General features: G+C 44.4%; 1 protein-coding gene across 3 annotated transcripts in view; it reads right to left on the bottom strand.

Annotated features, from left to right (window-relative positions):
- The window catches only part of LOC121009277 (ficolin-1-like), a 41,784-nt gene extending 31,955 nt beyond the window's left edge, over nt 1–9,829 (bottom strand). Inside the window, exons 1-4 of one of the 3 annotated variants that reach the window (XM_040442282.1) lie at nt 9,737–9,829; nt 8,984–9,097; nt 8,680–8,733; nt 5,821–5,859 (exon numbers count right to left, since the gene is read on the bottom strand). In XM_040442282.1, coding sequence (XP_040298216.1) covers nt 5,821–5,859; nt 8,680–8,733; nt 8,984–9,097; nt 9,737–9,806 — 277 coding nt within the window. In that variant the 5' untranslated portion in view covers nt 9,807–9,829. The remainder of the gene's footprint in view (nt 1–5,820; nt 5,860–8,679; nt 8,734–8,983; nt 9,098–9,736) is intronic. The other 2 variants (XM_040442281.1, XM_040442283.1) reach the window with 2 other exon arrangements.
- Between the last annotated feature and the right edge of the window lie 6,123 nt (nt 9,830–15,952).

Here is a 15,952-nt window from a genome sequence, read left to right as displayed (position 1 = left end):
GGCACTCCACAGGGCTGTGTGCTGAGCCCGTTCCTCTACTCCCTTTTCACCGATGATTGCAGGCCTAGGTATGGATCCAGTTCCATCATCAAGTTTGCAGATGACACCACGGTGATTGGTCTCATCACTGACAACGATGAGTCTGACTATAGGGAAGAGGTAAAGCACCTAGCTGTGTGATGCGCTGACAATAACCTGCTCCTGAATACCAGCAAAACAAAAGAGCTCATTGTGGACTTCAGAAAGGAGAGGAGATACACCCATGACTCCATCCACATAAATGGTATAGCTGTTAAACGGGTTTCCAGATTTAAGTTCGTGGGGACCTACATCTCTGAGAATCTGTCCTGGTCAACCAACATCTCCAGCCTGGTGAAGAAGGTTCGCTGTACGATAGAGAGCAACCTGACCAACTGTGTTACAGTCTGGTATGGGAATTGCTCTGTTGCTGACCGCAAGGTGCTGCAGCGGGTGGTGAAAACCACCCAACGCATCACAGGGACTCCCCTTCCCACTATTGAGGATGTTCAGAAAAAAAGATGTCTACGTCGGGCACGCATCATTCTTAGGGACTCCTCTCATCCTGCCAATAAACTCTTCCAGTTACTTCCTTCAAGGAGGCGCTACAGGAACCTTCAGACTAAAACCAGCAGGTTTAGGAACAGTTTCTTCCCCACAGCTGTCACCCTACTGAACTCAGTCCACTGCTGAACCCTTTCATCCATACTCACTTAACTCTCTACACTCCTCCTCCCTCCATCTCTTCCTATGACCATGATCATGACTGTCATTCATTCTCAACATTCACGGCATTTTCATATTGGTTACGGCTATAGTTGGGACACTGTCATAGCTTAGTCTCAGCTATTATAGTATGTACTTACACTTACATTGTTCACTATTATAGTCTGTCCATAGCGCTACTCTTCCACTTCTGGAGCTTTATTCATAGCATTTTTCAGATCTGTTTACTATACATCTGTAAATTTGTATATATACGTAGCGCACGCGTATAACTTGTTCATAGTATATCTGTGTATTTGCCATCTGTATAGCAATAGAACAGTTTATCTGTATATATGTATATATCAGTACATCTGTATATTTCTCCATAGTACATCTGTATATTTGCTCTCTATATAGCAATATAAACACCTGTATACTTAACTTATAGGTACATAATCTGTACATAACTATTCCTACTTTCTACACTATCCTTATCTGTATATAACTTGTTTTTATTGCACTGCTGCCCTTTGCACTTCTGATTAGATGCAAACTGTATTTCGTTACCCTGTATTTACATGTGTAATGACAATAAAGTTGAATCAAATCAATTTCAATACACACATTGTATTCATATACAGTTTTAGCTTACTGCTTCCTTCCAGCCAGCGTACTAGAGGTTATTTTTATATGGACTTAAACCAAACTGTATGAAGTATACTTTGGCAAAATTGTCTCTCACCTGCAGTTCCTTCTTGAAATGGTCCAATTAATAATTTGTATTTCTCAGATTCATCCAACACTTTGAAGCTTGCATACTTGGCGAACACCATTTTACCTTCAAAATCTTGTAGATCAACACGGAATTCCCATGTTCCTAGAGAAAGATATACAAAGGAGTTTTATGAAAACGAAAATGCAAAAACATGGCAATAGACTTGAAGAGCATTTCCAAAACTCATCTCATTCCGACAACATAGAGGAGACCACACAACACTTTTGTCTCAGAGTAAACCAGTCTATTCAACCATAAGTTCAGCAGAGATCTGAGAATGGTCCCTGCATTCAGGCCAAGGCCTCTGTTCTTATTAACAGATGTTAGCAAGTCGGTCCATGCCCACTACTGTCCTACTCCTCCAGTCAGGCCTGGAGCCTCAGTCCCTCCTCATCTTCTCCCATAGCTGGGCTCACCTCCAAAGTCTTATTTTCTTCTGGCAGCCTGCAAAATGTGCCTTGCTGCCCGGCTTGTTTCCTCCTCCCGTACACCATGTGCACGCTTCCTGGCTCTTAGCAGGCCAGTTTGTGCACACAAGTCTTCCCCTACCTTCCCTTTACTTAAAGGGGTTCTGCAGGAGTTTGTTAAAATGGCCGTCAACAACGTGTCCTAAAATGTAAGCAGGACTGGTTGCCACCACGTGCAGAGCTGCTTAGGGGGTGAGGGGCTATGGTCTCACTACACATTATGCTCTGGCACTTGCATATACTACATATTGGTGAGTTTTTCTGTCAGTCTGCTCAGCCATGATGGCCTATCATAGGCATGTTTACATAATTTCCATCCATGAAGAGCAATGGGGTATATAATGAGGCCCTGCCCTCTCACTCCCCTAGGCAGCCCTACAAGTGGAGGCAACTAGTACCACTCACATTCTATGAAAGGTTGCTCTTGACCATTTTAAATAATTCCCAGAGAACAACCTTAAGGCACCTTTCCCAATGGGAGGGTGCCTAAGCTTCTGAGGTTCTTAGTTGTCTAGTTAACCAGTGAAGGTGTGCTGTCTGTCTGCCTGTGTACTAAATTCCTGTTTGTTGACGCTTGATAGTCTGCCTGTCCTGACCTTGGATTAGTTTCTCAGATATTCACAAACTCTGCCTGCCCTGACTATGAGTGTTGCCAGATACTTTGATGCTTTGCATCGGTATCTCTGATGTCCATGAGTCAGCTGCCAACCACACAAGGACTACTCCAGGAGGTAGAAGCTTGTACACGGGTTAAAGAACAAATGCCAGACAACACCCATAGGATTACCCCAAAACCAAACTGATTAGCTGGCAGAATTGATCCATGTCCACTGCCCGTTACTCCAGAAAAGATCTGAGAAGTACATATCATGCCTGGGGGAGTGAGGGTATCGAGCAGCATTACTCCAACAGCTATCTTATGTGTATGGCCTACTTTAGCCCTATATAGTCACTAGGTATGGCCCACAAGAGATGGTGGGTGATCTGTAGAATAATATGGCTCTCATGTAAATTCAACTTTGGGTAGATACAGACCTCCAAAACTCTAATTTAATCAATTTCCAACACCTTTCTAAATCAGGGAAGATCATGAGCAGTGTCATCAAATACTGGAGCACCAGGTCAACTTGTCTATAACAAGCCAGCAACAGCCACTTATAGATCCTTCAATCTTTGATGCACAGTAATGGGTCCAGCAACAAGCAGAAAAAAATAGGAGATGATCTACAGGTTCCTCATTACCTGTTGAAGTTATTTGATTAATATTTTCATTCCCCAGCCAAAATTCACTTAGCCGACTTCCAAAGCCTTTCTTATAAGCATCCCAAGTGCGGAAGAAGTCTACTGACCCATCCCAACGTCTCTGTATTACCTAAAGGCAAGAGAAGGCCAGATTATCGAGACATGCCTACTGGTTGTGGTTAACTTAAAGAAAGGAATAGTCCTGGTCTAAACAGCATATGCTACAAGACGGCTACCACTATCCTAGAAACTACATGAAAGGAAATGAAAAGATGAAGTTTCATCCTATGTAAACTAAGGTTTAAACTCCATAAAAAACCAATGGATCCAAATTTTCCCAATGAATTACCTCCTTGTAACTTCCCGTTCACGTGTTGTACATACTTACAATCCATCCTCCATCATCTGTGTCCATATCACACAGGACTTTCAGGGGCCGGCTGCCATCTGGGTATATGGTGTACCAGTCACTGAGGACTGCTCCCTGATATTGTATTTCTTTGCAGTCCCTGGCGGCTAGGAAACATGTATAAAAAATTATTTTTGTCAATTTTGAGTTAATAGACGGCTAAGCTTCCCCATTTAAGATTGTCATCAATCAGACGTGGCTATAAAGAGCATCTTTCACTCCGGAGGACCCTGCATTTCTGAACACACAGACATAACACTGAGTTCAGTGGAACTTGTCTAATACTTAATATCCCTTGTGTTGTTGCTTTGGGGAATTAAATACTAGCTGCCAGGTTTCCACAGAGATGATTACGTTGGGTCCTGGAAGCAGAAGACCTTGTGGTCAATTTATTGTCAAGTGGAACAGAAGTTAATTTCTTACTAAGGACCCCTTTGCATGGGAAGGTAACCTGCCCATAAAGAGCAGATTATCTTCCCGGTGATCTTAGGTTCGTCCCGTATAGTCTGCATAATTGTCAGCATCAACACCTACCCTGTTTAAAGGGAATGTGCTGCCGACAAAGAATAATTTCATGTCCACATAAAAGATTGCAACCAACAACAAACTAGCGTTGTCTCGTTTGTCGATGATCAACGGACGTGTTTACACAGGGCAATGAGCAGGAACAATCACTTGGATGATCATTACCCCATGTCATACGGACTTTAGACACTGAATGCTCTAGTAGGATAGGAAGGTAAAGGTATTCATCACTGAAAAACAGTCCTACTCTAAAACATAACTTTTAATATATCACTTAAAAAATCCCTCTCTGTAGTGAAATGTGCATTACAAAAATATATACCAATAAAGGATGCTGTATAATAAAAAGGGTGCCTGTATGAGACACATCCCATGCATCAATTTCAGTTGCCACAATTGTGGTCACCTACGGTTTGGTGGTAAGACTGCATAGATGTAGTGGTCACTCACAGTAGGTTTCTGCTGATTCTCATTCAAGTACTGATGGTGCCTGGTGATTGCCCCTTTCTCATTCAAGGACCGATGATGCCTGGTGATTGCCCCTTTCTCATTCAAGGACTGATGATATCTGGTGATCACCCCTTTCTCATTCCAGGACCGATGATGCCTGGTGATTGCCCCTTTCTCATCCCAGAACCGATGATGCCTGGTGATCGCCCCTTTCTCATCCCAGAACCGATGATGCCTGGTGATCGCCCCTTTCTCATTCCAGGACCGATGATGCCTGGTGATCGCACCTTTCTCATTCAAGGACTGATGATACCTGGTGATCGCCCCTTTCTCATTCAAGGACTGATGATACCTGGCGATCGCCCCTTTCTCATTCTAGGACCGATGATGCCTGGTGATCGCCCCTTTCTCATTCAAGGACCGATGATGCCTGGTGATCGCCCCTTTCTCATTCAAGGACTGATGATACCTGGTGATCGCCCCTTTCTCATTCAAGGACCGATGATGCCTGGTGATCGCACCTTTCTCATTCAAGGACCGATGATGCCTGGCTATCGCCCCTTTCTCATTCACGGACTGATGATGCCTGGTGATCGCCCCTTTCTCATTCAAGGACCAATGATGCCTGGTGATTTACCTTTCACATTCAAGGACTGATGATATCTGGTGATCGCCCCTTTCTTATTCAAGGACCGGTGATGCCTGGTGATCACCCCTTTCTCATTCAAGGACCGATGATATCTGGTGATCGCCCCTTTCTAATTCAAGGACCGATGATGCCACCAGTGTGATTACACTGCTTTTAGGCAGGGACCTCCAGAACGTTAGGGTAAGAGTCCCTCTTTACCTTATGCCTAAAAGCAGTCCTATCACCAAAGAAACTGAACTCTGGAATCATTGGGCATCATCGGTCCTTGAATGAGAAAAGGGTGATCACCAGGCATCATCGGTCCTTGAATGAGAATTATCACAACCTACTGTGAGTGACCACTACATCCGTGCAGTCTTACCAACAAACCGTAAGTGACCATAATTGTGGCAACTGAAATTGATGGATGGTATGTGTCTCCTACAGGCACCCTTTTAATGATACTCATCCTTTATCGGTATATATGTTTGTTATTTACATTTCACTACAGAGTGGGATTTTTTAATCAATATATTAAAAGTTATGTTTTAGAGTAGGATTGTTTTTCAGTGATATGGACTTTAGACACCTAACTTACCATAGACTGGCTCAGTCACCCCTCTTTCTCCTTTCTCTCCTATAAGAAAAAGATATCTATATAAATGTGAGCAAGCGTTATAAGAGCAGTTGTATCCCACCTACAACGTTCAGGTAGATGGTTGAACGTACAATCAGACTTCACCTAAAATGTGCCCATGGTTTGAAAGATCTGTAAATACACACTGAGTAGAAAGGTGAAGTATTTTTACATCCTGGTTTTTTAAGGTCATTATCTCCGTAATGCCATGTCCAGGAAATAGCTACATATACAGCAGCCATGTTAGCAGGCCAGCTATGGGGTCATAATTCTGTCACACAGTCACCCAGACTTCATAGAAATGTTAATCCCCTGCTCTTTCCTACTCTTTTTCTGGTGGGTCTTTCTGTTAGGCCTCATGCACATAACAAAGCCATGCTGTAAGTAGGTACAAAATGCAAAATGTCTCCGACAACTATATTGGGACTCCATGAGCAGCAAAGGGCTCCATATCATATCAGAGCCTGGGCTCACCAGGGGATCTTCTGATACTCTGGTTGGCCAGCTTGACCTTATCAATGTTCTGGATCCATAAACATGTTAATTTCTGACTGATGGAAATCAGTCTCCAATATTCCAATCTCGTAGGGGTCCAGGAGGTTGAGATATGTGGAGCTGTTTGGAAGAGTCCTCAAGGTTGGAGAGCTGTACAAAGGCCAAAGGACAATAATCATCTGAATGAGCCTTCATACCTGATTGTTGCTGCCCTATATAAACATGCCCAGAGATCAGCTAAAAAAATAGAAAATGCCCTTTTGTGGATGATTGCATCTTTTATGTGGGCACCAAACAGCTTTAATTTGAAACACATTGAGATATGTTAACTCTAGCCAATACACAATAGAATAATGTCAGCCAAGACCTTCTAATGTTGGCGGACTACACTGCGTGCAGAATTATTAGGCAAATGAGTATTTTGACCACATCATCCTCTTTATGCATGTTGTCTTACTCCAAGCTGTATAGGCTCGAAAGCCTACTACCAATTAAGCATATTAGGTGATGTGCATCTCTGTAATGAGAAGGGGTGTGGTCTAATGACATCAACACCCTATATCAGGTGTGCATAATTATTAGGCAACTTCCTTTCCTTTGGCAAAATGGGTCAAAAGAAGGACTTGACAGGCTCAGAAAAGTCAAAAATAGTGATATATCTTGCAGAGGGATGCAGCACTCTTAAAATTGCAAAGCTTCTGAAGCGTGATCATCGAACAATCAAGCGTTTCATTCAAAATAGTCAACAGGGTCGCAAGAAGCGTGTGGAAAAACCAAGGCGCAAAATAACTGCCCATGAACTGAGAAAAGTCAAGCGTGCAGCTGCCAAGATGCCACTTGCCACCAGTTTGGCCATATTTCAGAGCTGCAACATCACTGGAGTGCCCAAAAGCACAAGGTGTGCAATACTCAGAGACATGGCCAAGGTAAGAAAGGCTGAAAGACGACCACCACTGAACAAGACACACAAGCTGAAACGTCAAGACTGGGCCAAGAAATATCTCAAGACTGATTTTTCTAAGGTTTTATGGACTGATGAAATGAGAGTGAGTCTTGATGGGCCAGATGAATGGGCCCGTGGCTGGATTGGTAAAGGGCAGAGAGCTCCAGTCCGACTCAGACGCCAGCAAGGTGGAGGTGGAGTACGGGTTTGGGCTGGTATCATCAAAGATGAGCTTGTGGGGCCTTTTCGGGTTGAGGATGGAGTCAAGCTCAACTCCCAGTCCTACTGCCAGTTTCTGGAAGACACCTTCTTCAAGCAGTGGTACAGGAAGAAGTCTGCATCCTTCAAGAAAAACATGATTTTCATGCAGGACAATGCTCCATCACACGCGTCCAAGTACTCCACAGCGTGGCTGGCAAGAAAGGGTATAAAAGAAGAAAATCTAATGACATGGCCTCCTTGTTCACCTGATCTGAACCCCATTGAGAACCTGTGGTCCATCATCAAATGTGAGATTTACAAGGAGGGAAAACAGTACACCTCTCTGAACAGTGTCTGGGAGGCTGTGGTTGCTGCTGCACGCAATGTTGATGGTGAACAGATCAAAACACTGACAGAATCCATGGATGGCAGGCTTTTGAGTGTCCTTGCAAAGAAAGGTGGCTATATTGGTCACTGATTTGTTTTTGTTTTGTTTTTGAATGTCAGAAATGTATATTTGTGAATGTTGAAATGTTATATTGGTTTCACTGGTAAAAATAAATAATTGAAATGGGTATATATTTGTTTTTTGTTAAGTTGCCTAATAATTATGCACAGTAATAGTCACCTGCACACACAGATATCCCCCTAAAATAGCTAAAACTAAAAACAAACTAAAAACTAATTCCAAAAATATTCAGCTTTGATATTAATGAGTTTTTTGGGTTCATTGAGAACATGGTTGTTGTTCAATAATAATATTAATCCTCAAAAATACAATTTGCCTAATAATTCTGCACTCCCTGTATAACACATATGGGGAATTGTCAATTCTCCCTCAACAGCAGATGTTAGGGGAGATGAGCATCAGGCAGTGGAAATCAACATGGCCATCCATTTGTTCTCGGGAGATAAGTTGTCACCAGAGGTGCCTGGCAGCGACGTTCCCCCTTCTTCCCATTCACAACACATGCACACTGGGTCAAGCTGAGCAGGCAGGTGTATGAGGGAATCATTGAGATATCGGTTGGCCAACAGCTAACTCATGTGTATGGCCAGCCGTAGGAAAAGTCTCATTGGCCATGACTAGCCACCAGCTTCCAGTTAGAGCGAAAGTACAGATTAATCTGAATTTCCCATTTGTCATTTTATTTTATTATATGTAAAAGTTCTTTACTAACCTTTTTCTCCTGGAGGTCCAACCTTTCCTGGTCCTCCCACAGATCCTGTTTGTCCTGGAAAAAAATACCAATAGACTTATGTACAGTATCATACATAGAGAATGGGGCCCTATACCAAAGGTAAACATTAGGCCCCTTTCAGGCTCTGCTTGACACCACCAAATCCTTGTGCAAGATCTCACCGTCCATCACAATGGGGACAAGACCAAACTGGAGCCCCATAGCAGCCGCATGGACTACCCCATGTTATGTGTGCCCACTTATTGTAAATTCATAGATCAGCAGTTCTTCCCTTTGTACCAACCTTTTTCTCCTGGTGCCCCAACATCTCCTTTTTGACCCGGAAGGCCAGGATGACCAGGGCAGCCTCGAAGAATTGACAATTTGTCAGCGTCCCCAATACCTAAAACTTTCACTTCTGTAAATAAAAAATACACATAAAATGGAGAACTAAAATATTACAAGCATGTAATAGACATGGAAATGGAAATGAAATGAAGACCAAAGGAACAAATACAAGATACATTCATACACAGTATGGTGAGTTCATTTACAGATATTGTGCTGGTTCCTGACATACGTGTGTTTAAGGCTGTGTTTACACAATTTTTTTCATATGATTTTTCAAACATGGCTGTAAAATGGCTGTGGTATCATAAATCTGTGCTACTGTTGTCACGATCTTCACAAAATCATGGCAAAAAGCACAATGCAATTGTAACTTGTGAACACAGCCTAAAGAGTAATGATCAGTTGCTCATGAAGTACTCACCCGGACATGTCTGATCACTGCTACAGAGCCCGGACACCATTCCCAGCAGTAGTAGTACTGGCACATGCATGACGGCCTCAAGAAGTTTACACCGGTCTTCCAGAAGCCACAAGTACTTTGGAATAAGTTTGGAGCCACAAACCTTTTCTTTTATATATATGTCATGCCCCCTCCCCCCCCCCCCCCCCCCCATGGTGGACTGCATGTTCTAAGAAAGCTGTACTTTCCCAGCCATGTCCTTATTAAATATTTGCCAACAGGCTTAAGTATTCATGAAGTACTCACCCGGACATGACTGATCACTGCTACAGAGCCCGGACACCATTCCCAGCAGTAGTAGTACTGGCACACACATGACGGCCTCGAGAAGCTTACACCGGTCTTCAAGATCTCACATGTACTTTTGAAATAAAGTTGTAGCCAAGACCCTTCCCTTTTATATATATCATGTGCTGAGACCCACCCCACCCCCACCCCCGTCACTGCTTGTCCCAAGGGAGCTGTACTTTCCCATGTCCTTATGAAATATTTCCCAACAGGCTTAATAATACGTAGGCCTCAACTGTTTACTTTACAAATTTAACGCAATCATGGTTATGACATGTGATCCCACTGGTGGATTGAGTGCCGGTGAACGGATTATGCTATGCCATAAATAAGAAATTTGATTAACTCAGGGACTCTAGCAGTGTCATATTCTGAAAAATTTCCACGACATTGCATAAGATCAATTTTGGACGGAGTGCCCCTTTAAATGGGTTGCCCTGTGAAAAATATTTGACATTTTTCTATCCAGCGCTTGGAGCTGAATACATTTGAAATTGCATTTAATTAGAAATTTAGTATAGATACTGAGTTATTCATTACAATGCATCACTATAGCACCGCTGTTTATATTCTTATTTTTCTGTCCACCTCACTAACATCTCTGAGGTGGTCGCACATGCTCAGTTCCATCTTTCAACTGCCATCAGCTTTATCTACTGCTAGAAGCTGTGACAGTATTGCTTTGCCTTCAAGACTCTTCACGCTAATAAGACGCTTTCCATAAGGAGATATAGTATCCCCAGAATCCTGACCTAGGCCTCTCACCCAGTTAGGCCAGTACTCTCTGCTCTACACTGATGTTCAGTTTTGCAAACCAGACACAAAACCGGAGTTTGCAGCGGTTTTGTGTCTGGTCACGTGACGCAACAAACCGGAACGGAATGCATTCTGAAACACTCCGTTTCGGTTTGTTCAGGTTTGTCCCCATTGACAATGACAATTGAGAAACTCTGCCGGATTACAAAACCCGAAAGGAAAACGCAAATGTGAAAGTAGCCTTAAAGAGGTTATCCCATCTTAGACAATGGGGGCATATCGCTAGGATATGCCCCCATTGTCTGATAGGTGCGGGTCCCACCGCTGGGACCCGCACCTACAAGGAGAACGGAGCTGGGGAGAGTTGTGGCTGGAGGACCCCGGGTTTCCCGGGGTCCGCCCACCACCAGGCGGTGCTCCCTGACTCTCCCATTGAAGTGAATGGGAGCGCACCGCGCATGACCGGCCACCACTCCCATTCACTTCTATGGGGCCGACGGAAATAGCCGAGCCAGCGGTCGGCTATTTTCAGCGGCTCCATAGAAATGAATGGAGGGCCGCTGCGCATGCGCAGTGCGCCCTCCTCAAGTTTCTCCGCTCCGTTCTGCTTGTAGGTGCGGGTCCCAGAAGTAGGACCCGCACCTATCAGACAATGGGGGCATATCCTAGCGATAGGCCCTCATTGTCTATGATGGGATAACCCCTTTAATTATTAGCTAAGTCATGTCTCAAGGCCTGTTTCAAAAGTTCTGGTGGCATTAGAGGTGGAGCTTGTTAAGAGCTCATTTTCAGAATTCCAGAGGAGCATTTCCTGGCCTATATCCTCACGTCACTTAGGCGCTCTCCATAAGGGTCCATTCACACGTCCATAGTGTATTGCGGATCCGCAAATTGCGGATCCGCAATACACCCGGCCGGCACCCCCATAGAACTGCCTATTCTGCAATAGAACTTCTGCAATTGCGGACAAGAATAGAACATGTTCTATTTTTTTCGCGAGACGCGGACCGGAAGATCGGGGCCGTACTCCGGAAATGCAGATGCGGACAGCTGCATCTCTTCCGGCCCCATAGAGAATGAATGGGTCCGGATCCGTTCAGCAATGAATCTGGACCCATTCTACGGACGTGTGAATGGACCCTAAGGAGATATATGTGGAAGCTGTGACAGTTACATGCAGAGAGCTGCAGCTAAAAGGACACATCCCCAGAGCTGTGGTAGGGAGACAGCTGTAGCAAAAAGGACACCCCTCCACACCCCGAGCTGTGATAGGGAGAGAGCTGCAGAAAGGACACATCCCCTGAGCTGACAGCTTGAAATAAATCTAACAAAGCAATTTGAGCAATTAATGGGGGAAGCCCTGGATTCATGTGAGGTACAGGGCTGGTTCTGGCTTTGTTAGAAAGAGACTGTCATGTACTATATGATGTCTCATTTTTATTCTTTACGTCAACCATGGTATAACCCCTTAAAGCATGTCTTCTGCCATCATTTCTGTGGTGGACCTTTCTGTGTCAGCCTTTGATTTCTGCTCTGGATCCTCCTGTAACTATACTTTTTGAAAGGCACAATCGCCAATACAACAGTTTCCATCCCGGGCTTATACGCCCCGAACAGTAATCAAGCTCACTGGTTATAGAGGACTCTAAGACAATTTGACTCGTTCAAAGAGGGCCTTTGCATAGTGGAATGTCGCTATAGAGCCTCATTTAGATTCAGATTCTCTCAAGTTCCACTTGTCCTTCCGGAAACTCAGATCCGTGAAACTGGCCCTACAGTCACTGGGAGTAAGAGGAGCCATCGTGTATCTCAGTATCAAGCCAGGAGGATAGGCAGAGGTGAAGTCTGTATTCTACCATTCACTCTTCCAGAGTAGCAAGTGAATTTCGTCAAGTTTATTGTTGGATAAAGACAAAGGAAGGACAAAGCCATTATTCTGGGCTCTAGGCACCTTTGTTTCTAGGTGAAGGACTTATTAGCGTCCGGCAGCCTCACCATTATTTAAAGGACAGATAAGATTTCTGTTGCATCACTTGTGTGTAGAAGATAAGGGCTTGAACTACCTCAACTGAGACTGAAGCAAGGCAAAGAGCTGAATATCAGTGAGTACATAACTACCTACTATAGCCTGACACATTACTACAAGTACAGCCTGTTACTGGGATTCATCGCATCCAACTTGCATGTGTATCAGAGACTGTTTTATCACTGGATGTGGTTATAGTAAAGGTCACAGTTGGATTTAAACCTGCCTCGTCCTTCTAACTTCATACCACTACCACTCTCAACATTTTGCACCATCAAGGTGCTGGCGTCACGACATTACTTAATTCAGGGGCCCAGCCGCACAAGCACTCAGAAACCCAATCACCATCAAGGGCACCTCGATCACCACCTGGCCGGTGTCCCCTGTAATAGAGTGCGCCCCGGAGAAACCAGTGCTGTTCTCCCCTTCACTGCACTGCTGGCCCAGGGAGGCGACTCCTAAACCGTGAGTAACCGATGTACTGTCTTTACACTTCGGCCCACCGTGAACCTCACGTGTTCTACCCCTGTGGACTGGCACGTTGCATTTACTTTACAAATTTAACTCATTCCCTCCATATACCTTGATCATATACCTGGTAATTCCAGCCAAAACCTTCTTATGACACGTGATGATATGTGGATCTTGGACTCCACCAGTGTCGTATCCTAAAGAGTTTCCACGACATTGCAGATCAATTTTGAATGGACTGTCCCTTTAAAGAGGTTGTCCCACGCAAAATGTCTTATCTCTTATATATATAAAAATGAGTTTCTGTCTGTCTGTCTGTCTAGACGTTCTTTATGCGCGACCAAACGACTGGACCGATCTTCACCAAATTTGACACACAGGTACATCAGGTGTCCAGGAAGGTGTCACCGCCAGCTCTGTTAGAAGATCTGATGTTCTTTGTTTTGGTTTCACTTTCTCATCTCCTTTCCTTCTCCCAGCTGTCATCTATTTGCACTGATTGTCTCCCTTTATATTCCCTCCCACACTGCCTCACTTTGCGGTTTATACTTCTTCCTGGATTGTGTTCACTGCTGGAGGCTGCTTCTCCTAATTCCTCAGATAAGTCTGTTTCCTTTATTTGTGTTTCTTGCTGGCTTGATTGTAGTTGACTCCGTCCGTATTAAGTGCAGGGAGCCGGTGGTCGTGTCCCCTCACTATTTTAGGGTTTTTAGGTGTCACATAGTATAAGGTACGAGGGCATGCAATCGTCTACCATAAAGATCTTTGCATGGGCATAGCAGTCAGGGAGAACTCTAGGGGTTTTATAGGGCTCACCCATATGCTCCTTAGTTTGGGATCAAGCCAGTCGGATGTTTATTTATAAGTTCCAGCTTTCTGCAACACCATCCGTGACATTATAAACCGCCATAACCGTCTTAAGCATGGATCCAGTTTTAGCCTTGATAGACCGCATGCAAGGTCTTTCACTGGAGGTATCAGATCTCCATAAAACTGTGTCTCAGTTTCAGGTGACCGGTCCTGCTTGCGTTCATGGAGTTTGTTCCGAGCCTAAGATATCACTTCCGGATACGTTCTCCGGGGATAGTGAGAATTTTGTTCGCTTTAGAGATGCTTGCAAACTCGATTTTCGCCTACTTCCCCATTCCTCTGGTGATGAGGAGCAGAGGGTGGGGATCATCATCTCGCTGCTCAGGGATAACGCTCAGTTTTGGGCCTTTTCCCTACTGGTCGGGGCACGGCCCCTCCGATCGCATTGCACTCGCGCGGATAGAATAGAGCAATGCAACGCAATTGCAGTCAAAACTGACTGAAATTGCATACGCACTCGCACAATTTTCCCTGATCGCAGACGCAACGCATCAGGACCTAATCCGGACACGCTCGTCTTCAAGGGGCCTTAAGGGGGCAGTGCTGTGAAACTCACTGTTAAAGGGGAGGACTGCTGTGAAGGTCAAAGTTAAGGGGATGGGCTGCTGTGGAGGTCCCATTTTAAGGTGGCGGGGCACTGTGGGGGGGTCAGTGTTAAGGGGTGAGGGGCTGTGGAGTTCACTGTTAAGGGGGGGCGGGGTAGTGTAAAGGTCACTGTTATGGGGGATAATGTCGAAATCTTTTAACGACACACAGAAACAATAAATTAAATAGATGAAACATACCCGTGCGAAGCCGGGTCCTTCTGCTAGTATTCTATAATTTTCAAAATAGCACCTGGATCTGAATATTTTTGAGTTACAAGTTATTAGAAATTTAGTAGAGATACTAAGTTATTCAATAAAATACATTGCTATAGCGCCACCCACTATTAGTTTCCTGTTTTAGCTTGTTGCACATGCTCAGCTCCATCCTTCAACTGCCATTAGTATATAGTATTAGATGCAGTGACAGAGCTGCAGCTAAAAGGATACACCCTTTGAGCTGTGATAGGGAGAGAGCTGCAGCAGAAAAGACACTCCCACTAAGCTGTGATAGGGAGAGAGCTGCAGCAGAAAGGACACTCCCACTAAGCTGTGATAGGGTGAGAGCTGCAGCAGAAAAGACACTCCCACTAAGCTGTGATAGGGAGAGAGCTGCAGCAGAAAGGACATACCTCCTGAGCTGGTTCTAGCTTTTTTAAAGAGAGATTATCATGTTCTATATCATGTCTTATCTTTTTTTAAATGTAATCAAAGGATAACCCCCTTAAAGGAGTTGGCCCATCTTACACATTGGTGGCATATGGCTACAATATGTCAGCAATGTCAGATAGGTGCGGGTCCCACCTCTGGGACACCTATCTCTAAAATGGGACTGTCAAAGAGAGGGAAAGCGCATGCATGGCCTGCTCTCCATTCACTTCTTCTATGGGAGTCCCGGAAATAATTCAGCCATTTCTGGAACTCTCATAGAAGTGAACTGAGAGCGTACCGCGCAAGCGCGACCACCTCTCTATTTACCTTTATGAGTTTTCCCGAAATAGCCAAGCTGGAGTTGGGCTACTTTCAGCACTCCAATAGAACTGGATGGAGGGTGGCCGCCCTTGCGCAGTACGCCCTCTTTCAATTTTGGGGCCCCATTCTAGAAATAGGTGCAGGTCTCAGAGGTGGGACCCGCACCTTTCTGACATTGGTGGCATATCTTAGCGATATGCCACCAATGTGTGAGATGGGTAAACCCTTTTAAAGCATGTTCTTCTTCAGGGACTACATGTCTTCCATTTCATGCTTAAATGCCCCATCTGGTGTCTTGAGATGCTCTCTTTGGTATATGATACACTCCGTCCTCTCAGATAATAAACTAGGTATAATTTACAATCTATGAGCACATGTTCTGGCGTGTATCCCGGCCTAATACTACGCGACAATCAGAGTTTCCCCATAAACAGGAGGAGATGGGGCTCTCCTTATGGGGAGCACTGACACATAAAAATGACAAATATAAATTAA

Source organism: Bufo bufo, chromosome 8, assembly GCF_905171765.1.
Source record: "Bufo bufo chromosome 8, aBufBuf1.1, whole genome shotgun sequence".
Classification (NCBI taxonomy): domain Eukaryota; kingdom Metazoa; phylum Chordata; class Amphibia; order Anura; family Bufonidae; genus Bufo; species Bufo bufo.
This window is presented reverse-complemented; position numbering and strand designations above follow the sequence as displayed.